Source organism: Phycodurus eques, chromosome 9, assembly GCF_024500275.1.
Source record: "Phycodurus eques isolate BA_2022a chromosome 9, UOR_Pequ_1.1, whole genome shotgun sequence".
Taxonomy (NCBI): domain Eukaryota; kingdom Metazoa; phylum Chordata; class Actinopteri; order Syngnathiformes; family Syngnathidae; genus Phycodurus; species Phycodurus eques.
The window spans coordinates 15078545-15104315 of NC_084533.1; the positions used below are offsets into that span (position 1 = coordinate 15078545).

Below are 25771 nucleotides of genomic sequence, written 5' to 3' on the forward strand. Positions count from 1 at the left end.
AAAAAAAAAGAAAACAGGAGACAAGTAATCTTTGCATCTTATTTGGTGAGATGGACCTTGCTCCTCTTTTACATCCCGCAAGGCGTCATGCGTGATGTCAGTTTGTAAGAGGCTGATAAGATGTCACCGTGTGTACGTGTAGCGCCGATAACAGCCTCTAAGTGTGACTCAACTGCTTTTTAGTCACCCTACAACTGTCAGCCTCAGGTGACCACCGATGCCACTACATTCAAGGTGGCGCATCCACCACTAATCGACAGCTTTAGTGCGTATGCACCTGCAGTGTGGCATGAATCATCACCGAGCTTGTCAGTCAACAACACAAGCTCACTTAAGACAAGATCAAGACATCAAAATAGAAGCATACAGTGCATTTGGAAAGTATTCACAGCGTTTCATGTTTTCCCCATTTTGTTGTATTTCAAAATTCATGTTTCATTCCGAAATGAACTACAGTTAAAAAAAAAAAAAAAAAAACATTTTGTTATCATAATTTCCACCTCGACTAAGACCCCAGTTCCACCTGAACAAAAACAGCCCCAAATCATTATGCTGGCACCACCATTCAGCTCAGTAGTTCTGGTCTTTTTTTTCTTTGGTGACGAGCAGTGTTGTGTTTGCGCCGAAGTTCAACCTTGGTTTCATTGGAGCGTAACAAATTTGCCCACAGGGGTTTCAGAGATTTCAACTGTTTTCTTTTCTTCGTAAGATAAAGCTTCCATCTTTCCAAACTACACTACACTACATGGCCAAAATACCTCCAGCTACTTCAGTGTTGCTGTCGGCCTCTGCAGCCTCCCTGACCAGTTTTCTTTTCGTCAATTTTAGAGGGACATCCAGTTCTTGGTGATGTCACTGTTGTGCCATATTTTCCCCACTCGATGATAACTGTCCTCACTTAGTTCAATGATATATTTAATACATTTGAAATGATTTCGTACCCTTTCCTGATGTATCCCTCTGATGCAATGAAAGCTCTCTGTGGACCATGTCTTGAGCTGCAAGATGTAATTACAAAAGTGTCAGGAAAAGCATACTACAACAGCAGAATTTTACTTGCCGTTATTCAAAGACACTAAAAGGTGGCAGGAGTGTGCTGACTCCTATTGAAAATGTGTTTGAATGTGATTGTGAACACAGCCACAAAGCCAGTTATAAGAAGGTGTCCACACACTTACATTATATCGTTGTTTGTTTTTATTCTCCCTCTGAAAGATTTCAGTTATTTTTCAATTGAGTTGTACAGGTTATAAGTCCCATTAACTATGGAAAAAAAAAAAAGTTTTAAAATTATTTGTCTCATATTTCTTTTGGTCTAATATCACAAAAACCTGTCATTAGAACTGGGGTTTGTTGACTTCATATGCACTGTAGGTCCAGTATATGTTATTTCTTAAAGGTCCTATGCCATCAATGTTTCCCCCCCCCAAATCTTTGTCCTTTTACTGGGTTTGCAAGATAATTTGGGTAGAAAATGCCCAGGGTGCCCTTTTCAAGCCATTCTAATAGGTCTTTTACACCTGGCAGTTGAGAAGGTCCGGATTTCTCATTGATATTCAGTACGTAAATAAGCTTTGCTCTGATTGGATCGCTGTTATTCTTAGTTCAAATATGGAAACCATCTTTGCTCTGATCGGTCCTTGGCGATATCATGGCGTCTTGTGGCTTGTTGCGGCCAAGCGATTGTAGCAACCTTGCTTTTAGATGCTTCCGTGTGGGGTCTGTCATTGTGAAGCAGAATTCACCTAGCACTTGTGGTATGTGACCACATATTCTTATGCAGCTGCGTAAACTAGATTACTGTTCATAACCTCGAAATGTCATATGTTGGGACCGCTATAAACCAAGGACCCCTGTATGTGCTGTGAGACTGCCTGGTGTCCCGATCCACCTGCCCAAAGTCGGCTCTCTGGAGAAAGGTTCCAAGTCACCCATAAATACGATTTAAATATGATTGATGGATGTACATCACTGATTTGGAAGAAAACAGAGAGAAGTGAGGAGATCTTTATATCTTCCCATATAAGGTAACAGTTGTAAAACTGAAGTACTTTGCATACAAAAGCTAAAAAATATACAGTAAATGTGGTACGAAAATACTTTGGATTTGTTTTGAAATCATAATGCTGCCACCCAGTGGCTGTTGTGCTGTTAGGCACGTGTATTGCAGTCCATAGTGATCCCAGGTTAAAGTTCAACATGTATTAATTTACACTGACATAATGCAATGTAACACACAGGGCTGTCCCCTTTATTTTTTCCCCCTTCCTCTTATCCTACATCTTTGTTTCGATCACATATTGGAGGAGGCAAAGCAGGGTGCATTTGTCGAGGAGAAGAAGTCACTGCTGCAGAAGCCCTCCTCAGACAAGTGTCCGTACTCGTTGTTGTAGAAGGTCTGACCCGACAGCTGGTTCAGGAAATTTGGACGTGTGGAGCTGGTGGAGCCGAAGCTCCGGCCCAGAGAACCGTGGGGGGCCGTCAGAGGCTCCGTGCTGCTGCTGCTGCTCATGCGCCTGAAGGTGGGACACCAAAGTGCTCAATAAATACACAAAATACGTCAGATATTGCCATGCATGATTCAACTACCGCATTGCAACAATAATGATATTAGAAACTACAATGATGACAAAAATTATTGTACAACAGTACAAATAACAGTTGTTGTATAATTCACCTTTTTGACACGGCACCCTTTTGCCTGTGTTCAAGTCTCTGTAATTCCTCTGAGGCTAAAACCATCCCGCTGTCTGTCTGGTTATCCTGAAGCGATAAAGTCATATGAAATCAGACGACCTCGGAAAGAGCACAGCAGTCACACCCTAAAATCAACTTTCTTTCTCATTTGGATGATCGAGAAGATCCTTTTGAACATGTTTATGTATGCTTTAGGTTCCTCACTTGATTGAGAATAAATTTTTATAGTGTGTATACAGTATACACTGTAAATTCACTTTCCTGTAGAGCAATAACCTCTTAAAAAGTGAATAACTTTTAGGGTGAACTGAGGCCATAAATGTATATTTCACAAAATTGCTAAAAAAAGGATGAAAGTTCTTACCTGAGTACTCTTCTGAGGGTGAGTCTCTAAAGGGAACTCTTCAAACGTCTTCACTCTCGGCTGGCATGTCTTTGTGGCTCCCACGAGCAGACAGCCGGCAAAGGGCACGCAGTTATAATACCTGCTTAAAAGACGAGAGAGGTCAGCATGCAACATACGTGATGGAGCCTCGCAATGAGACTAGAATTGAGGCTCAATGAAAACCTCAGCGGACCTATTCCGCTCGTAGAACATTTCATGAACATCAAAATGATCTCAAGTCTGTCACCAAAAGTTTAATGACCATACCCCCAACAGTTAGGTCATTGCTTTAGAAAATGAAAAATAAATAAGTTTAATGGCCAGGAACTCAAAAGAAGTTGACCTGTTCACACATGGGTGTCAGACTTATTTCCGTCACAGGCCACATTGTTGTTATGGTTTTTATCATAAGAGGGCCATTATGACTGTGAATATAAAAAGCAATGAAAAATTGTGGCAAGCAAATGTGTAACATCAAATCTCGACTCTGTTCCTCCAGTGTTCTCTATCAATAGTGTCCAGCAATCACTGGTCCGTGGAGCAGTTATTACTTGGCACTATAAACTCTGCTTGGCAACAAGTGGCCACGCAAACGTGTGACGTCTGATGAGATTTGCTGCACCTGGTCAACAGCTCCCTAAATGTATAATGTAAGAGCAAGCAAGAGATGAACTTGCATCAGTACCTCGTCGGCAGCGTGTTGGAGGCTAGCCTAAGTTCCTCTTCAGGATGGAGGACGCGATGAAGCTTGAGAGAAGCCATCATCCTCTGAGCTCTGGGAGTGGTTCAGAGGGTTGTCGTCCTTCCCGTCCTGGGGGGAAATTAAATAGGATCAAAAACAGGTCGGAAGAGTTCTCGCTGGATTTATTATCTCACAGGCAGACTGTTGTCCTGCAGCAGGTCTGCCAGGGTTTGCACCAGGGTGGGGAATGGGGGCCTCTCTTTGGGCTCTCCGTCCCAGCACGCCAACATGATGCCATATCTACCAGCAGAGGGCAGAAAAGTCATACAAAGCATTCCTATAAAAAAACTTTTGGACTGTAAGGAAACTATATAATTTCAATAAAAATACAAGTGTTTACAATTTGAAGTTACAGATATATACTGAATTATGTATTGGAGAACTGTGCTGTGTCACAATGTGATACTAACTATTATCGCTCTGATAAGCTTATTGTGATAAATAAATAAATACATACATTTTAGCAATTTGAGGGGAAATAATTGTAAAATGAATGCAAAAAATATTATGTGACTAGATTCTCAAACTGCTTGGGTCACCTACAGCCCACCACTGGTTTAGATCTTACATTTCAGGCGAGGCAGTTTCTGGCGCTCTCATTCTGACGCCATCTTTCAGTCGTTTGCAAAACTCCTCATCAATCTGCACTCCAGGATATGGAGATGCACCTGGAAGAAAGGGAGATCGAGCAAAGGAGCTGGTACATGAACAAAGAGACATGTTGATTGAATCTGCTTCTAGCAATCCAAGCAAATTCCCAATTGCTCTGTGCAAACACAGAGAGTTACACTTCAATGGCGACACCACATAGCCAGAAAAGACTGTTTGGATCGCCCTTTCTTCCATGTCTTCAATTATGTGTCTTGATAACAAGTTATTTTACCAAGTGAAAAGATTTCCCAGAGGAGCACTCCGAAGGACCACACGTCACTCTGGCTGGTGTACACTTTGTCAAAGATACTCTCTGGAGCCATCCACTTCAAAGGGAGTCGGGCCTGAGAGAGTGTCAAAGCACCAGACAAATATTACAGCCGAGCCATAAAAGTAAAAATTGCACCTGTATAAGAGTGAATCGTAATGTTCTTTGCATTTGGAAACAAATTGGTTTGCGGAATTGTCGTACATTTCCTTTCCTGACATAGTCGGGGTCTTTGTATATGTCTCGGGCCAGGCCGAAGTCGCAGATCTTCACCACGTTGTTTTCTGACAGCAGAATGTTGCGGGCCGCCAGGTCTCTGTGGATACACTGAGGATACACACACACACACACACAAACACACAAATGCATATGCATCAACGTGTGTGTATGTGCATGTTTTTGCATGTTTACAGTGAGCTAGTAAACTGTCACGACATTGTTTTCCTCTGAGTGAGTGGTGTCATGTGAAATGTAATCATCTCTTAGTTTTGTTGTTTGATTGCACACTGATATGCGGGACTGGACTTTTGTCTGCCAGCGCGTGCAGCTGCCAACACATGAAAGAGCCACTGTGATGCTGAATCTGGTTGGAAAGTTTAGTGTCGCTCTATTGCTCTAAAGCTTCTCATTGTGAGCAATTAAAATGAGATACATTTGATACTATGAAGGCAGACTTGCAACGGAAATGTTTGAAGGGCTTAAAAGACCCAGTGAAATATCTTTTTGATGATCTTTCTACTCACATGAAGACAAAATCGATTGAGACCAAAGCAACCAGAATTGACAAAAGTACATACAGCGGCTGAAATAAGTGTTTAACACGTCACCATTTTTCTCACTAAATACATTTCCAAAGGTGCTATATTGACATGAAAATTTCACCAGATGTTGGGAACAACCCAAGTAATCTATACATACAAAGAAAGTAGAAGAAATAAGATGAGAAATTAAGTTCTGTAATTATGATTTTAAAAAATTAATTATATAAAATAATAAAAATTTTCATCTTGTTGAATTACTGCCTAACTTGGCCTTCTGCAATTTGCAGAAATTATCACTTGCCACAATGACATCAATTTTCCCCCTCTTGTTAGTTATTCAACAATTGGGACTGCTCTGTAGCCACTGTAGTTGAAGAGTGTATGTTATGAGCTCACCAGCACCAATACTTCAATGAGCTTGGTAAGTCAATAGTACTTCAAATTTTGAATCTACAACACTAGGATTGTCCTACATAATGAAGTATATTTTCATATATAAGGAAAAAAATAATAATAATGATCTTGGTTGCAATCTACTTCCTGAGAATTGAGAGACACATCACCATTTTTCACATACTAATTGCTACAGTGCTGGTAATGAACCTTTCTGGATGCCAGGAACTCCATCCCACGGGCCACTTGGAAACTGTAGCAAATTAGATCTTCTATCGTCAAAGGCGTTTTCCACAAATCCTCCACTGTGAGGAGACAGAAAGGGAAGCTCAAAGATGCAAGTCATGTGATCTATGTAAGTAATGTCAACACAATCCACTCTTTTTCTGAATAGCAATGCAAAGCAAATGTATTTATATAGCGCATCTGATACACAAGGTAACTCAATGTGCTTCACATGATTAAAAGCATTTAAAAACAAAGAAAAAAACAGCTTATAAACATTTAAAACGGAGAGAGAAAATAAAAGTACAATTAAAACAGCATACAGTGCAAGAAATATCATTTAAAAGTGGAAATGCTCTAAAAAGCATGAGAGAAAAGAAGAGCTTTTAACCTGGACTTAAAAACATTCACACTTGGGGCTCACATCACTTCTGTTGGCAACTTATTCCATTTGTGTGCAGCATAATAGCTTAATGCTGCTTCACCATATTTGCTTTGGACTCTGTGCTCCACTATTTGACCTGAGTCTGTCGATCTCAGAGCCCGACTGGGTTTATATTCCATTTGCATTTCATTCATATATTCAGGACCTAAACTGTTTAGTGATTTATAGACCGTAAGCAGAACTTTAAAATCTATTCTAAAGCTGACTGGGAGCCAGTGTAAAGACTTTAGAATTTGAGTATTATGGTCTGACCTTTTTGTTCTGGTCAGAACCCAAGCTGCAGCTGTTTAATGCTCTTTTTAGGGAGTCCAGTCAGAAGACCATTACAATAGTCATGTCTACTATGGATGAGCTTCTCCTGGTCTGCTTGACACATACACGCTTTCAGTCTGGAAATGTTCTTCAGATGGTAGAAGGCAGTTTTAGTAAATGATTTGATATGACTGTTAAAAGCCAGGTCGGAATCTATCAGAACACCATGGTTTCGGACTTGGTCTTTGGTTTTTAAAGAGAGTGACTACAGGTATTTACGAACAACAATCCTCTTTTCTTTATTGTCAAAGACAATTATCTCAGTTTTGTTGTGGTTTAATTGAAGAACATTTTGGCTCATCTTAGTTATGTTTTAGACAGTGACACAACACCTCAATTGGACTGTAGTCATCCGGAGACAATGCTAGATATAACAGTGTGTCATCCGCATAGCTATGATAGTCAAAATGAAAGTTCTGAAGAATTTAACCCAAGGATGGCATATACAGGCTGAACAGGAGGGGTCCAAGAACTGACCCTTGAGGGAGCCCATCGGTCATTGCCATTCGAAGAGATCGAACACTTCAAATGGTTACAAAATAACTCATTTCCTCCAGGTAGGACCTGAACTATTTAAGGACTGTTTCATTTAGTCCTACCCACTTTGCCAACCTGTTCAGCAGTATATTATGATCTACCGTATCAAAAGCCGCACTGAGGTCCAGGAAGACCAGAATTGACACCTTTCCTGAGTCAATATTCAACCTTATATCATTTAGCACTTTGATAAGAGCAGATTCTGCTTTTCCCCCCCATGTTATTGTCAACATGAATGTTAAAGTCTCCCGTTATGATGAAATAGTTGTAGTCAGTACAAATAACTGACAGCAGTTCTGAAAAATCCTGCATATATTTTCTATTGTATCTTGGAGGCCTACAAATTATAACATAATGTAATAACTAATATCAATGACTTAAATATTAATTAATAATAATTCAATAAATAATTTTATAAAATAATAATAGCAAGGCGGCACGGTGGCCGACTGGTTAGAGCGTCAGCCTCACAGTTCTGAGGACCCGGGTTCAATCCCCGGCCCCGCCTGTGTGGAGTTTGCATGTTCTCCCCGTGCCTGCAGTGGGTTTTCTCCGGGCGCTCCGGTTTCCTCCCACATCCCAAAAACATTCATTAATTGGAGACTAAATTGCCCGTAGGTGTGCATGAGAGTACGGATGGTTGTTTGTTTCGATGTGCCCTGCGATTGGCTGGCAACCAGTTCAGGGTGTACCCCGCCTCCTGCCCGATGACAGCTGGGATAGGCTCCAGCACGCCCGCGACCCTAGTGAGGAGAAGCGGCTCACAAAATGGATGGAATAATAGCAATAACCTTTCCGTCACCTTTAACTAAAAAAACAGAGATATTCAAAAGAGCTAAAATCACTGAGTACAATTTATTTACACTGAAATAATGACTTAAAAATAACAACAATACCACTGCGTTTTCTTCCGAGTCGACACTCGTCCAGATCATAGGTTGTAATGATGTCATTAATCAACATTGATTTATTACCCAGGGACCTGATGTTGAAAAGAGCTAGTCTCGCAGAGATAACTGGAGACAATGGTTTGATAGATTCACATTTTATCCTGACTAAGTTTGTCGTTCAACTTTTTTTAGGACTCACGTTTATCCACAGCAGGTTTCTGATTTGTCGTGTTGGACGATGCTGTCTGAAGGCCGATGAGCGGGGAGGAGGATGGTGACGGGGGATGGTGGCGAGCTCTTTGGTCTGCTTGACCAGCTTCAATCATCCGTCTAACTTGGCTCTGAGTTTTGGGAGAGCGATCCTAATTGGAGCAATGATTGAAAGCGTCATTTTATCAGTCAGAATCATGCGAGAGTGCCTCTAATCGACAGTGGGTTGATACCCTATATGGGAGGAAAAACTCTCTCTTTGCTCGCAGGAAGTTGGACAGATTCCCATACTTGCAGTATTCCACAATCACCATCAGTGGACCTGTTCAGATAAACACTTACAAATGAGGCATATCTGTCCCTCAAAAATGAAATACAGTATTTCTGCTTTCCTGATCAGAAAAAAATACATTTAGTACCCAATTTGACATCATAAGGATAACCCCAAGAACTTTGCTGTGCTCCCATGCTGTGATTTTATATCCCTGACAGAGTTGTTTATGCTTTAAGCATACATGGCACTGGAGAGAAAATAATACTAAAATACCCACCCCAAAAAGCAAGTTTTGCTGTGAGGTAACCGAGGGACAACTAACAGTAAAGATTCCCATGAGGACAAAGCATCTGTTCCAACAACGAGAAACAGCGCAGCTCAGTTGGTGCGTTCATGCACTTTCAACTGACCATTTGGCTTGGTGCAGGCTCCTAACAGGTTCACTACATTCAGATGGTTGCCAATGTGAATGAGGATCTTCAGCTCAGACATTAAAGCCTTGTGCTCGCTGGCCGTGGCGCCGTCTGAAAGCACAGAATGGAAGGTAAACATACCTTGATCATGTGATGATATAACTACAGTGCATCTAGAAAGTAAGACAATTCAAATTCTGTACTTTGCTGGCATTTGGAAAACAGTATTGGGACACCAATTATACCAAAAGGAAGGAAAAAAAAAGGAATCATTTTACATTTTGTATATACATATTCCATCCATTTTCAACACCGCTTATCCTGGTTAGGGTTGCGAGGCGCTGGAGCCTATCCCAGCTGACTTCGGGCGAAAGGCGGACTACACCCTGAACTGGGCGCCAGTCAGTCGCTGGGCACATATAGACACGGACAACCATTCGCACTCACATTCACACCGTCCCTGAGTGGGAACTGAACCCACGCTGCCCACACAAAAGTCAGGCGAGTGTACCACTACACCATCAGTGACCATACATATTCTAATTTTATTTTTTTTTTTTTTCACTTTCCCTCATCTTGAAATGCTCTGGCCCATCTGTACATAAAAAAATTCAAATGTAGTCAATGAGCGGAAAAGTTTGCCCAACCCTGCTGTAACGTGTTGGGTTGCAGCATGTTCAGGCCACAGGGGCCATGGTACATTAAGTAGGTCGAGGTGTTGAACAAGCAGCACATATCACAAACACAGACATATTGTCCTGGTGTTTTGTTGAAATGAAAGGAGCACAATGGCGCCAACACAAGTGGTCGCCTCGGTGACGTGCTCTCTAGTATTAACGTGCTGATGAAGCTCCATTATAGTTATCATGCTCATCAAGCAGTGATGACTCAGCTATACAATCATTTCACTTGTTATTCTAGTATCACAGGCTTAATTATCCCTTTGACAAAAAGTAATCCTCTTGAAAAAGCAATCTCAGTTAGGGTTTCTTGTAAAAAGAACAAACTGCCTCATTCAATTAGGGTACAATGTCTCCTGGAAACACAGAAGTATATTAAGCTCAGCTTTATGATACTTTTGACGCTTTTGAAATTGAAAGCTACACCCAGTGCACCTGCTTCCCAACAATATGCCACTGGGTGAGGGCATTCAAATGCTTCCACACCAAACTCATCCATTCATGGTTTTATGGGCCTTGCTGCAACAGAAAAGGACCTTTGCCCACTTCACACTCTTAATAACCCTTCACTCCAGCACTCGATAGCGCAGTAGGCAGGGTGTCAGTCTCAAAATCTGAAGGTCCTGAGTTCAACACTTTCTTTGGGCAGGCGTTGATTAAATTTCCCTCACAGAATTATGTCTGTCTGTCCACCCATCTGCCTGGCTTAAAAAAAATCTCTTCTTTGCCAGGAATCCTTGGTTTTAGTATGAAGTCCACCATCTTTCTACCTTAGCAGAGGTTTAGTCTACGGCAGAATTTGTTTAAATACAGTGAAACCTCAGGTTACGAACGACCCTTTTATGGGTTACGCCCAAAATTTGCAAAGACAAATTACTTCTATTTACGTGCTAGCTTTGATTTGCAAACAGTCTTGGCATGGACAAGCGGAAGGATCTACGTTGTCCTTCTTCTCACGCTGCGTAACCATCATGGGCTCTGTGCGTCAGACAAGGCAACAACTGTGACGTCTTCCAAAGATACGTGAGATGTTAGTCCGTTTATCTCACCTTTATTGCAAAGCAACAAACACGTCGACGCCTAAACAAAACAGAAGTTACGGAACAAAAACCCTCTGCTATCTAGACACGCGTTGTCACTCTTTTTCCAGACTCGCCCTCCCGCAAGCAGCGGCCATGTGTTCAAAGACACCTGGAAACATTAGCGCAAAGCACAACTGAACACGAATGGCTTGCCAAAACCCATTCAATAGTAACACAAAACAACGTAATCCAGTTTGTTACAGTACTGTCTGTATCTGTCTTCTACTAGAGCAGCTACCGGAGACAAATTCCTTGTGTGTTTTTTGGACATACTTGGCAAAATAAAGATGATTCTGATTCTTTTGCTCACAATTACCCTCAGAATGGTTCCTAATAGTTGGACGAGGGGAGGCTGCGAGGTCAAATAAACAGGCTACAGTGGATTTTTTTGTTCACAATGTTTATGGAAAGACAATTCTACCTTCCCCATCAAGTTTACAATTGCGACAAAGCAGGATTGTTTAGGGGAAATGGTAAAAATGATAAAAGAAATGTACACCAAATGGAATTATGTGCAGGAATTTATTGAAAAGCACCACCCTAATACAACTGTGGCCAACAGAGCAATCAATATTTTCACAAAAAGCAAAACAAACACTTGAATCACAATTACCCCGTGTTATTATGAAAGAAGATTCCTCTTCAGTGGAGGAGCTGTAGTCCACCTACCCTGCTCCCCTCCTAAATTAAAGTTAAGGAGCGACATACAGTTATCATGTTTTTTTAATGTGTAATTTCTTTATAATAGTGTTTTCCTTTATTTCTATATTGTAGTGTATTTATTTTTAACTAAGCATTGATAGAAATACAGTAAGTATAACTTAGTGCTGGGGCTGGAACGGATTGATTGCATTTCCATTCATTTCAATGGGAACCACTACCTCGCTTTACAAACCTTTCGGGTTACAAAAGAGCTCGTGGAACGAATTAAATTTGTCACCGAATTTTCCGCTGTAAGAAGTATTTAACCACTACGCCTACGAAATTTTACGCACCCCCAAAATTTTCCACCCAGGGAAACCGCTCCCCAAAAACATGCCACTGGGTCTGGGCATTCAGATACCGCCGCACCAAACTCTTCCAACCATGCCTTCGTGGACCTTGAGGAACAGAAAATGACTTTTCCTATTGTCCATGCAAGATAAATTGATGATGTTAACTAATTGTGTACACAGTGATACATATGAAAAGATAACTCTGACCTTTCAGCATCTTGACAGCCACAGTGTCCAGATGTGTGCGCTTGCTGATTCCGTAAATTGATGCCTCAATTACCTTCCCAAAGGCACCGTGGCCTAAAACCTTTCCTGTGTCAACAGGACACAAAACGGACACAATATTTAGATCCACTAATATTTACTGGGGCAATTTCCACATCCTGAAACAGCTTGGCAATGGAGGAGTTACAAAATGTAAATGCATTTGGCAGCTATGGAGACAAGCCAGATAAATTACAACTTTAAATGCAGTGCTTGAAAAACAGTACGCTCCAATGAGTTGCAGCCATGGAGCAGATGCTTTTTCCTCAATGTGTTTTTAAAGATCCGTGCAATATTAACTTTTCTTGGCAGTCTACAATCCAAACTCAGCCATTAAGAATTCACAGAAATGGAAAACAAATTTGGTTTTGTCCATATATTCTCATCTTTGTTTTCCCTTGTGCATTGCTGCCAAGTGTTCACACAGTCATCCCAGCATGCATCTGTGCTCGTCCCACTTGCGAGTCACTCACCCAGTCGCAGTCTGTCCCGTGGGATTTCCCAGGAGGAGGAGTCATAGGGCAGGTATTCACACTGTTCATCCAAGGGGACCTCCAAAGGGTCCATGATGATTGACAGATAGCCTGTTTTAATGTCTGCTGGGTTAATCTGTGGAAGAGAGATGATGCATTTGTAGTGAGCTGAAAATGAAAAATGAAGAGAATACTGCTGGTGTGACGGAGTATTCCCGCTGATGACACCATCCTGCTATGGAGCAGCTGTGTGGAGATGTAATGTGTGAAAGAGTGAGCAAAATGTAAATGAAAGGTAACTTGGGACTCATCATGCTTATCCTAGTTATGAGGGTAAATAGCTACGAATGGTTTAATCGGACTCCAAGGAGACATCGGGAGGCCTCTGAGCTAACCACAGCGATCAAAGAGGAGGCTGACTTAGAGGGCAGAGCCGTGGTGAGTCAGAGGTGAAAGAGGGTTTGCCTCATTCCGTCAGCCTCTCTCACAAACAAACAGACACACAACGGCAGAAAGCAGGTGCCTCTGACCCGTTTCACATTGCAGAATATGAGGATGAGCAAGCCCCAGAAGAACACTGCAATCACTCCGGTTCCGATGAGTATTACGATCTCCACACTGGCCTTATCACTGGAACCTAAGCAGAAAGAGAGCAAAGGCATCTTAAGACGGGAAAACTTTAAACTCACAGGGTATACTCAAGTATTGGGAAACAACCAAATGGAGGAAAATGTGGAGTATGCACATAACAGCTTCTACCTTTCTGGGAGAACTTTCTACAAGATTTTGATGTGTATTTGTGTGTGCAGCTTAAATCTATTCATCAACAGAACTTGTTACTTATGTTGGACCTGAGAGAAGGGGCCATCCAGATGTGTGGGAAAGGAAGACATGGATGTCAATAAATGTCTCTTAATTATAGGTCCTGGTACACAAATACGAAGCTATAGATGTGATTAAATGTTGATTAATCATACATGACTGTTTGTCCCAAGTAAGGCTGAGACGCATTCGTTGAATATGCTTCCAAATGCATGGAGGAAGCGCATACATACACATATGAAAATATATATGAAATAATTGTGTCTAAATCATATATTCTGGTTTGATTCCAGAAAGGATGAGAATTAAAGTTGCCCATTCAGTTGCGTGTGCTGCCAAACTGAAGAAAGGAGCACATATACATATATAGTTTTTAATATGGACTTAAAAACATTAACACTTGGGGCTGATGTCACTTCTGTTGGCAACTTATTCTTTTTGTGTGGAGCATAACAGGTAAAAGCTGATTCACCATGTTTGCTTTGGACTCTGTGCTCCACTATTTGACCTGAGTCTGTAGATCTCAGAGTCCTACTGGGTTTGTCTTCCATTAGCATTTCTTATATGTACGATCGTACATGGCTGGGGATAGATTCATGAGGTCTGCGGACATATATAAGTCGCCCACGGTTATCACCAGTTCACCCTGTATTTCATCACGTTGCCTGTTGCCACAACAGCCGAGTGACGATGCTCCAGTCACACAGTCTTCCTTTCTCCATGCATGCGAGACCCTCATTGCACGTCATTTAAAGGGAATGAATGAAATAAGGTGCTTTGATTGTTTCAGTTTTTTTAGGGGGGGTCTTTACTGAGTAGTAAAATTAACAGTACAGGTGATAAATGTTTTGAAATGGTGATCTATTTCAATTACATTCTGGGAAACTTTTGAACAAATGGGACATCACTGTAAGAAACTGGGTTCAACCTTCATCTTAAACTGAAGGGAATTATATTATATGACACAGCATTGACTGTAGAGGGTGCTACTTCAATATAGTTAACTGATATCTGCATTCTTCTAACATCCTGACATAAAATTTTTAACGTGGAGCATTGAGCCAATCATCAATATGATCAATTACCCATTAAGCCCTCAACTCCAGACCTATTGAATTATTCATCTTGGGCACACAATTACACCAGCAGTCAGTGACTTTGATTTTATTGCAGGGGTGTGAACATGCCTCCAGCGGTGAAGTATGACAGGCGACTGATTAAGATTCCGACCTGTGCATATGGTGTGTCAGCTGTGAGGTGCTTTCTCTATTGTGGTTGCATTGTGTATTCATGTGTCTCACCAATGACCCGAATGGCAGCTGTTGAGTGCACACATCCTCGTCGGTTGCAGGCAGTGCACGTGTAAAGACCGGCATCCTCCTCCCGAACTCGCTGGATGCTGAGAGTACGGTTTGAGTCCTGCAGCTGGATCCCTGCAGGAAGTCATATAATGGTCAGTGAGACACACGCACAAAACAATGCACTCGTTTACTTAAAAAATTCCCCAAACTCTCACATCATTTGCTCAATTATAGCCATTGTTTCCTTGGTGTGCCTACTTCAATCTATATTCATTACTTTTGCACCCTGTCTGTTGAACTAGATGTCCCTGCAGCCCTTCTGAGGAACCTGTCACTCAGCCATTTATCTCCTGCGGAGAGACAGGCTGAGAAATCTAATGAGTCATGACGATCAGCGACATAGGATTTGAGTGCGTGCGCGCGCATATGAATTTGTGCAATATAAACATCTGCGGCGGCACAGTGGGAGACTGGTTAGCACTGGTTAGCACATCTGCCTGACAGTTCTGAGGACCCGTGTTCAAATCCGGCCTCGCCTGTGTGGAGTTTGGATGTTCTTCGTGTGGCTGTGTGGGTTTTCTCCGGGTACTCCGGTTTCCTCCATCTCAAAAACATGCATGATAGGTTAATTGAAGACTCTAAATTGCCCATAGGTGTGAATCTGAGTGTGAATGGTTGTTTGTTTATATGTGCCCTGCGATTGGCTGGCATCCAGTTCAGAGTGTATCCTGGCTCTCACCCGAAGATAGCTGGGATAGGTTCCAGCACGCCCGTAACCCTAGTGAGGATAAGTGGTACGGAAGATGAATGAATGAATGAATAAACATATGTGCAAATATTGTTTGTTTGAAACAATAATCGAGCTGTATAAATGCGTGAGAGGGTGGTGGGTAGACTGGATTGCAAAAGAAAAATCTGTCAATTGTTTACCCGTGAGTAAAAATTAACAAATCTCTTCTAGGTCTCACTTGAATATGCAAACTCGGACAATGTGGGTAGATAAGAGTGTGTGCAGCTTGCTAGGTGGGTGTTGAGCTGCTGTGTAAAAATATGCATTGCATATTGTACTGTTCCATTAGATTTGTGGTTTACCAATAGCAGTATATAACTAGAAAGTCTGTCAAGCCAAGGCTGAACTGTTGTGTCCTTCTGTTCGTCCATCTGTTGGAAGGTCACAAAGAATGTCAAAAAGATGCCATTATGATTCTGGGGTGGACAGTTCCAAGCCATAGGGCTCTATTTTTGTAGATGGCACAAATGTCGGCGTATCCACATTTTGAGCAAGTGCAAGGCTCATCGATAGGCCTGTCATGATAATTACTATATCGACTTATCATTCAATAAATAAAATGGACATGATAGTATTTTCAGACTCGATAACTTGTTATTGTTGTGGTGAGCCAACACGTGGCTCACAGTGCTGTCATTACCCGATAGAGGGCTCGTGGAATGCCGGTGGACCAGTGTTAGCTCTGTCCGATACTCCACAGCCTTGCTCCATGTTCAGCTCGTACCACACAACAGAACCACTTAAGGGAAAGTTAACTGTTTATTATATTCTCTAGTCCGGAAGATAATGAGCTAGCGAGCTCCACAGCGACCACATGCTTTAAGACGTCAGTGCCTAACTCCGAGTTGTTGTAAGTGTTAGTTCCCAATTAACAGACACACCTAGGGAAGTTAACTGTTTCTTAAGCATAACCTCAGCGGCACACGTTACTCAACCAGTAGCTGACTACTTGATTGACAAGTGAAGGGCTTGTCTTTAGCGGACCAACCACAAAGTCCTGCAGCTCAAGGGTGCGCCTTATTTTTCATGATTTCAGTAGCATAAAAAACAGCAATAATATTATTATTTATCGTGATAGTTTTTGGGAAGATATAGCGTCCTAAATAATTTGTTATCGTGGCAGGGCTAGTCAGTGCGCATATTTACCAATTTGGCAGACCGGTTTGTGCCAAGCTGTCCGATCTGGCGCAGTGAGGGTGTGTTCTTGGAGATGGCCCGGCAGAGTAACAATTTGGTGGCAGAAAGCCGGTTTAAACTTAAACTTAGACCATGTCTAACTGGTTAGACTGCTGGTCTAATGCAATGTTGGTGAATTTGATCAGGGTACAGGCGGACAGATAACGAGGTCTGCAGACATACAGTATTTAAGTTGCCAGCAGTTATCACCAGCTCATCCTCTATACCCTCTCATGATGTCTGTTGCCCACCTGGCCAAGAGCAGTGACAATGCTCCCCTCACGAACAGATCGCTGCGATTATGCCCTCTTCCGCAGTGATGTCTCTGTCGAGCCACATTTAAAGGGAATGAGAGGAGCCACTTTAATTGGCGGTGAATGAAGTCAGCTGTAAACACACCCACAGTGGCGCAACTCGCCCACTATCGGATCCACCGGGCTGTGGTGGTCTTTACCAACACCGATATAACCCGCACCTGGCGTACAGCGCTGGCGCTCGCCGCGCTGGATTTACGGCATTCATGAAAACAGGGCTCATAATGACACAAATGGTGAAAATAAATTCCGGTATAACAACTGTAAAGGGATTTTTTATTCACATTTGAATGGCACGACGACAAAGCGCAGTCACATTGCGTGGTGATGCGCAAGGTGGGTGTGTGCCACACTTCAAATTGAAAAATGTTTAACTCGAGAGCGGCGAATGTATAATTGGTACGGGTTAAATGGTACACCAAAAATCTCGGTTTGGTTTGGAACTTAGGTTTAGGGTCATGCTTCATTTCACATTAAGTGTTGTAAGGGAACAAAATGTATAAACTCTGCTTATCTCTTGTGTAAACAGGAATGTTTGAATGACATTTAAAATGAATCATCAAAAGCTTAAATGTTGTTTTTTTCCCGGAAAGTACTACTTCCATAGTTTGTCTTTTTTTTTTTAGGAAATAGAGAATGCAGATAAGCTCAACAGTAAAAGTTTCAAAAAATGTATTATGCTAAAAACAACATCCATTTGTTATTTTACTTAAGCTTTACTCGAAGAGCCCGGGAGAGGCTGTTTAAATGCCGATGGAAGTTACAGTACGTTTGTACGGTTTGCATTGATGTTAGCATGCCTGGGATACAATTGCTATTAAGGTTACAAGTTTGACACTGTGCTAAAAGTATAGCACGGGCCATGAGGTCCACTAACTAGAATCTGAGCTGCATTGCATTTGTTTATGGACAAAGTTTGTGGCTAGAGCGCATGGCAGTTACACTTCTTGTCCCTAATTTATTCTGTGTGAGACTGATAATTACTGGCACATTTATTACATAATTGCCCCTGCATTTGATTTATTTTAAGCTGAAGACTTACAAGATTTGCTGATGCGATGCATGATGACTGTTGACTGAATTGTGAGGCATATTTTTCTGGAAAGGTTTGACTGCTTTTTGTAGTTGCACTACTATTGGTGGTTTTCCAAAACAAAAATGAATGCTGACAAAAGTTGCATGAACAAAACGAAGCCCATGCTTGGTGGACTATGCAGACGTGTTCATGCACCTGACATTTGGTGGAGTGGCTGGTTGTCTTTAAACCACGTGAGGTGGGGCATAGGTCTCCCCTCTACGTCGCACTCCATGTGCAGCGATTCCGTCACGTTCACCGTCTGGTTGGTGAGACCGCGCTGGTAACGAGGTGCCTCCAGGCCTATGGAAAAACACACAGGTATATAAAAAAATGAAATAAAAAAGGATTTGTGTGATGCCATGTTTGTAATACAGTATGACTCATGTAAAAACAGGATAAATTGTGCATAATATATCCAGTGAAGCCCCCATATTTACTGATTTTTGGGAGGAACACATCCTCCATTATTTGCTGTTTTTGTGCTCAAGCAGACGCAATTAAGGTACTACTTTCGCACCATGTCGTGGAATCTTGGAATAGTTGTCAAGTTTGTGCCATTGATAGTGTTTTTTCGCCTGTGTTTGAGATTTTCTGTTTGTTGTGGGTCCTTATTCCACCACGTGCAGTCAAAAGTGAAAATGGTAATATGTTTCTGCTTTTCTCCTGATAATGCTACTTCTCAAAAATGTATGGGGGTCTGAATACTTCCCTTACCCACTGTATACCCAATTACCAACGCCTTTTGGGAACACATCAATTATTTACAGGGGGTTCAATGAACTCAGTCTTCACACTGGACGGCAGAGAGGGCAGAGGTGAAGAAAATCCCATTACAGTGCACATCCTGCACGCACCCGAGCAAGTTTACAATATGCGAAAGAGGCACATATTGTTTTGTTCAGCTCTACGGCCTCCAGCTCTACTTTCTTCATTATGCGAGACTTGCGTGGGCTGCTCGATACATCAGTGTGCATTTGGAAGCCACGTCCACTGAGTGTTGTGTTTTCTCAGGGTGCATTTATTAATTCTCGGGCTGTATCTATTTGGATATATGGCACACAGAGAGGGTTGAGTCTGGCGCCTCCATCCTTTTTTCCCCTCACCTTTGACAGACATATATCTGAACAGACAATGTTTCTCGCCGCTCCGTCTACTCTGAGCTTCACACACATAGTGACCCTCGTCCTGCAGCTGTATGGCGGGTAGGGTGAAATCCAGGACCCAGCTGTTGGACAGTTCCTGGAAGACGAGCTGTCCATCAAGGCCAATGGCGTAGAGGTGCACACTTCTGCAATCCAAGTCTTGGGGCTTGCCCTGCAGGGCACGAGGGTCCAGGCGGTACCATTGCAGCTGCTCGTAGGTATAATTGTCGGCACTGCAGCACAAAGACACCTTCTCTTGCTCCAGGGGATTCTCTGATGGATGCACATGTACGCTGAAACCCTCAGGGATGGCTTTGAACATACACGTACACACATGCACGCACGCACACACACACACACACACACAAAACACTTTAAAGTAGATATTTTTTGAAAATTGTTTGTATACAAATAACTGGGTCTATGCATTGATGCTAACTTTTCAAATTACCCTAGCACAAATTTTACGACTTTTAAAATGTGTCTTAGCAATGTTTGACAAGTGACTCATGCTTAAATGACAAAATGAGCTTTACTGTCACACACATACTACATGCTAATGCTGAGAATCAAGAGTAGATATAAAAGATCTACACACCCCAGTCAAAAAATTATGTACCTATAACTCTAAAATCTGTTTGAGAGGTTAAGTGAAAATAAACAATTGACATAATGTGATTGCACAACTGTGCACACTCTCTTATTACTGGGATGTGGCTTTACTCAGAATTAACCAATCATTTTCAGAATAATGTTAAATGGGAGTCAGCAAACGTCGGCCACCATTTGAAGTGCCGCTCATTAACCCCCAATACATTTCAGATGTTCTAGTAGGCTTTTCCTGACATATTTTTCCCACTTTCCAGCAAAAGCATGGAGGTTTTGTGCTGGCAGTGACTGTTATTTTGAACTGTTCATTATTTCTTCCACCTTACCAAAGGTCTTGTTCCAAATGAAGAAAAACATCCCCAAAGCATAATCAATAATAAACCCATGGGGGAAAATGTGTTATGGTCCGATAAAACAAATGTTGACTTTTTGAACCTTTGCCATGACTGGTACCCTTCTGCTGCGGCATCATTAAAAGCCATAGAAAAAGCTTGTGGGGTTTCTAACATTTTGCTTTCCCCCTTTAACTATATCAGCGTTATTATTAGTGCAGTAAAGCACAGTTTACACTCCTGAACACTACAGCCACAGTAATACATGTAATGGGGTCAATCAAAACTGAGCATATGATATACGTAAATGCAGAATTTCTGATGGATCTCCTTTGATTGTGCAGGTGGGCATGTCGTGGCCTATCGGTGGATACTGTTTTTATTTATTTATTTTTTAATAATGAGGCTTTCCCAATTACAGGAAAGACACTTTTTTGCAACAGTGTCCTACTCAATAATACATCAGAGTTCTTTGGCTGAAAATGACATTTCTGTCCATTTTTTTAAACGGTGCCTTCCAAAGCTGTGAGCACAAACAAATGTGATGTTCCCTTCGAGTGTCATAAGGTGCAAAAATCAGAAATAGTGACAATTCAGACAAGTACAAATAACATCAAAGCAGACAGCATCTGTCTGCTTTGATGGAGGGGAGGGGCACTGGAGGGGAATTTTATGGCAGGAAAAGTGAGACCAACATACAGTAGCCTACTTACTGGTTACATAGAAGTAAATGAGCCGCTCATCTTTGCCAATTTTATTCTCTGCAGAGCACTTGTACAGGAGAGACACACTGGCATTGCGAATCTGCAGCCGGCTCACTGTCTGTGATGTGAGAGAGGTTGGAGGAACGATGAAGTTGGCTGTCACGTGCTTATGTGAGTAGACACCTGGTTAATTGTGTTGACAAGTTAGCACAAAGCAAACTTCCCTCAGACGTGACTGAGCACAGCATGACTGTTAGTGTGTGTGTGTGTGTTCATACACTAATATGTCAAAAAAAAAATTCTGCTGTGGTTTCCTCTTCTGTGCAGAGGACATGAACATGCATGTGTTTACATGTAACCCTTGCAGGAAGCCTGCAGAGGAAGACTGTTCTAAATATTTCTACTGTGGAAATGGGTCTTGATTGACAAATTTTGTTATGGAGCTCAGAAATTCGGGACGCTTCCACAAAAACGATTTTATATTTATCACATTTTGCACTGTAAAAAGTGTTACGTCACACTTTTTTAACCTTTTGTCGTCCATCCACGACTTCAACAGATGTTTCAATAGGCTCCAATTCATTCACAGCCCCTTCCAAGCAAATGTCCTGCCAGTCCTGACAATCTGGGATCATGTCACTGCGGCCCTTCCTGTCTGGTCGGAGCCTGGAGAGAAACACATTGATGACATCTCCCCTCATTGACATTCAGAGCATAGAGTGGACAGTGGGGGTGAATGTGAACCCACATATCACGTCCTGATGTGATATGAGAACCCCCCCCCCCCCCCCCCCCCCCCCCCCCCACACACACACATGACTGTTTTCCTCATATCTGAATATATATACTGTATATACTGAATATATATATCTGTATATACAGTTAACACACACATGCATACACACACACAAACATACTAACTAACATGATTGTTTAGCTGATGCTAAGAAAGTTAGCATGTCTTTGTTGGGTTTAGCGTGAACTCCCACAAAAGTAAGACAGTTTGACTGCCGTATCTTGACAAAAGCTCTGCCACATTCCAAAATATTTTACAAAACATGATGAATACCTGTTTCCAATGCAAGCTTTTGTTTATAAATCAATTCAGTTGGTGGTATGAATAAAAGGGGCGGGTAATACAACCAAAGAAAGATATGTATCATCTTGTTTGACCATTACCGTAGAAAAAGAAAGTGAAATTGTTTAGCTCAAGAGAAGGTCAACAAAAATCACTTCAGCAAAAATCACTTCATGAAATGAGATTAACACACTTAACGACTATAACAACACACTTGGTATGCCCACGCAAAAGGTGAAGGTATGTGGGATGGCCTGAAGCCTGTATGAAGCGAAAATTAAGCCTTGCTGGAAGATAGTGACCAAAGGTTAATATTAAAGAAATATAGCAATCGTAACACCTAAGGTTAAAGGAATATGAAAGAGCCCAACAATTTGCTATTCATGGTTGTGGAAAGAAGTTATTTGAGCATGCCAAGGGATTGAGTGCAGCTGGAGAATGGGGGGGGGGGCTCAAGGCGAGGAAATATATGCCTGCTAATAAACGTGTGTGTATGAGTGAACAGTTGGGCTCTGTGTGATTTATACTGTAGCAGCCAAATATGAGTTCACACATCGTCGGGTGGTTGCATTTCCAGCACATTAGCATATGTGTGGTGGTGCTATTAGAAAGCATGAAGGCTGCTGGATAATGTAATGGCGCAGGGAAGGATCCAAGAGACTTACTCTAGCTTTTGTCTTTACCTTCTCCTCCTCCTCCTCTTGTTGTGCACCCACCTTCATCCTCTCCTTTTCACTCACCCTCACACTCTATGCACTTCATCCCGCTCTATTTATTTTTTTGTGGGTCCGATCGAAACTGTCCACTGAGGGTAATGTTTTCTCTTACACTCTGCTGCGGGTATTGTTGAGGACACACGGGCCCCACTTCCTCCACTGCCAGGTGATGGTGGGAGTTGGGAGACCATAGGCGGTGCACGTTAGCGTCTGGCCACTGCCGCTGGGGTAAGGACTGGACGGCTCTGCCACTTCTTTCTCATTTATCTGCGGGGCAACTGCGGTAGAGGAGAACCGGGTCATAAAACAGCAATATTTACAGTAGCCTGTTCTTAGTGTATGTGACTACAGAGGTGGGAAGTAGCAAAGAACGTTTGTTTTGTACTTAAGTAGATTTTTCAGGTATCTGTCCTTGAGTATTTTTCTGCCGACTTTCTACTTTTACTCCTTACTTTTTAAACACAAGTGTCTGTACTTTCTCCTCCTTACTTTTGAAAAATGAGCTTGTTACTTTTAAAACCTAAAGTCGGCGATGACGCTGCATAAAAAGCAGAATGCCAAAAAAAGGGAAGCACATAGACTTCGTAGATACCACATCCCCTTTGCGCCGCGTGCCTACGGCAATGCTAAACTAGTAAGGGCAAAATGTCGGCACTTTCCATGTAGCTAAGCTAGTGGGGGCAAAGAGTCGGTGCATTCCATGTTTGTGGACGGATGTCACGAAAACTCGAAACTCGAAAACAAAAAATAACAAGGATGCCTGCACATTGTGCTGCGTATGATTGCACACACATGTCATACAATCACAAAAGGAGAAATCTGAACTGCGACTAAACTTTCATAGGTAAGACTCATTTTTGGTTCTTTTTTTCAAAAGTGCCTGCAATGAATGAAACTTGTTAGCGTTTTAGAAATCTAGCTTGTTGTCAGATTACACGTAGGAGTGGTAAAAGAAACTGCACTACCCCTTCAATCCAATAAGTGGCGATAGGAAAAAACTAAAGGTCAAACACAAACTGTAGATATACTATAGAATATATATATTGTATCAATATTAACATTTTCATACATTTTTTATATGGCTAAACATGCACAATGACATCATAAAAGGCGATTGACAAGTCAGCGTCATCATTTGTGCTACAATATGCTGGGATATTCTAGCCACCCTCTTTCCCTACTTTCTCAAAATAACTCCTTGTAACGGCTGCACACTGGCGTACATGGCACCTGTTAAATGTGAAGACAAAATGCCACGACATGTTCAACCATTCAGGGTTTGTCAGCACAGCCCACACCCTCAAGACTTCTGAGAACTTCCAGAAATCACAGAGGGGCGAGGAGGACACAAGACGGTCAGGGAACCTGGGTAGTTCTTGGTGTAAACACATGGGGGTGACTCAAAATGCCAGGGTAATTAGGAAAGTTGCTGCGGTTTAAAAAAGCCCGTTGTGATTATAACTCTCTATGATAATAACTCTGAGTGGCAGATTTGCTGAACAAAAGTGGGGAGAAAAAAAAGTGCAACTCATTTATCTACCTAGAAGGGTATTTACTGTATATGCAGTCTTATTCTCTAGTCACCTCTCATTTGGGCAAATATTTTAGATTTGAACTATTTTCCCCACAAATCTATGTAACACACAATCTCTGCTTTTACACACAACCACACGTGGGGAGCGGTTACCATTAACCACAAGTGTGATGTTGAGTCTCCTCTCCAGGGCAGCTGCACTGTTCTTCAGCACCACCATGTAGAGGCCAGCATCTCCGGGACCAACATCCCTGATCTCCAAGGCATGGTTAAGGTGAATCCTCATGCGCTTCATCTTGAACTCGGGTCCCTCGTTAATCAGTTTTCCATCTCTGTACCTTTTACGCACAACACAACACAGAGTACAGCTGCTCCAGTGCCTCCTGTTGAGGTGCACTCCCCCTAATTAAGTGGGTAATTCTCAAGGTGGGGAGGCCTAATTATGCTTTTAGAAACTGCTGTTAGACTTAATGGACACATTGGGGAGCCTCAACTTACCATCGTGTTTCAGGCGTGGGGAAGGCAGATACATTAACATGCAATTTGAATGACTTCTGGCCGGATGTTACCTCCACCATGGGTCCACTTCTGTAGTCCAGGGTTATAAATGGCTTTTCTGGGATAGAAGACAAGATATTCTACTTGGCAAGTGGTATAAAGAGCAGCGAAGATAACCCTTTGTTGGCAGTAACTGGTGAAATAACAAAAGGGGAGCACATATTTAAATAATGACTGGCAGTTGAAAACATCTGCGGTTGAATTGACTTTTAAGTATGACTCATTTTCTTCCAAAACTATTTTTATGTTAAAGACTTAAGTATCCATCAATCCATTTTTTTTTTATAGCGCTTTTTCTCATTAGGGCCATGGGTGAGCTGGACCCTTTCCCAGCTGACTTTGGGCGAGAGGTAATTTAGAATCTGTGAATGTTTTTGGAATGTGGCCAGAAGCTGGAGTACCCAGGGAAAACCCACACAAACCTCGGGAGACGTGCAAACGCCACACATTAAGACTGGAGCTGACATTCGGAACCCAAGCCTTAGAACTGTGAGGCACACGTGCTAACCACTAGGCCTGTGCTGACCAGACTAAATAATAACACTAAATTACAACAAAGACAACAACAAATAGTAGAGAAAGTTAGCCTCTTTGCAGCTGTCAGTTCCCGATCCAGCCATCTGGACCAGATTACCCCAACATTTGTTAAATAGTCTTTGACAGTGTTTCTGTTTTCTTTGAGTTGTTTCAATAGGATCTTTCTAAATCTATGATACTGTTGTTACAGCTGTATTCACCTGCAAACAAAAGCCTCATTTAAAAAAATGACTACAGCATTATTTTCATTCTAAGATACAAAAGAGTAAGAGAAGTATGCACTGTGTGTGAATTAATAGGGACATTATGAGTCAATTATGGTCACTCACATCACAATCTACATGCAAATGTTTTACATCTTTGTTACAGCTCTATGGTTTGTA

The 25771-nt window shown here is 41.9% G+C and overlaps 1 protein-coding gene across 1 annotated transcript in view; it reads right to left on the reverse strand.

Annotated features, from left to right (window-relative positions):
• Nucleotides 1–1994: 1994 nt before the first annotated feature.
• The window catches only part of flt4 (fms related receptor tyrosine kinase 4), a 53155-nt gene continuing 29378 nt past the window's right edge, over nt 1995–25771 (reverse strand). The window contains 24 exon segments of the mRNA XM_061686291.1: nt 1995–2516; nt 2678–2763; nt 3062–3182; nt 3768–3808; nt 3810–3893; nt 3959–4064; nt 4393–4492; nt 4708–4819; nt 4948–5070; nt 6108–6202; nt 8506–8668; nt 8750–8838; nt 9201–9314; nt 12168–12272; nt 12698–12833; nt 13228–13334; nt 14821–14952; nt 18332–18478; nt 19282–19632; nt 20975–21083; nt 21496–21631; nt 22872–23037; nt 24447–24631; nt 24792–24909. Coding sequence (XP_061542275.1) covers nt 2294–2516; nt 2678–2763; nt 3062–3182; nt 3768–3808; nt 3810–3893; nt 3959–4064; nt 4393–4492; nt 4708–4819; nt 4948–5070; nt 6108–6202; nt 8506–8668; nt 8750–8838; nt 9201–9314; nt 12168–12272; nt 12698–12833; nt 13228–13334; nt 14821–14952; nt 18332–18478; nt 19282–19632; nt 20975–21083; nt 21496–21631; nt 22872–23037; nt 24447–24631; nt 24792–24909 — 3149 coding nt within the window. The 3' untranslated portion in view covers nt 1995–2293.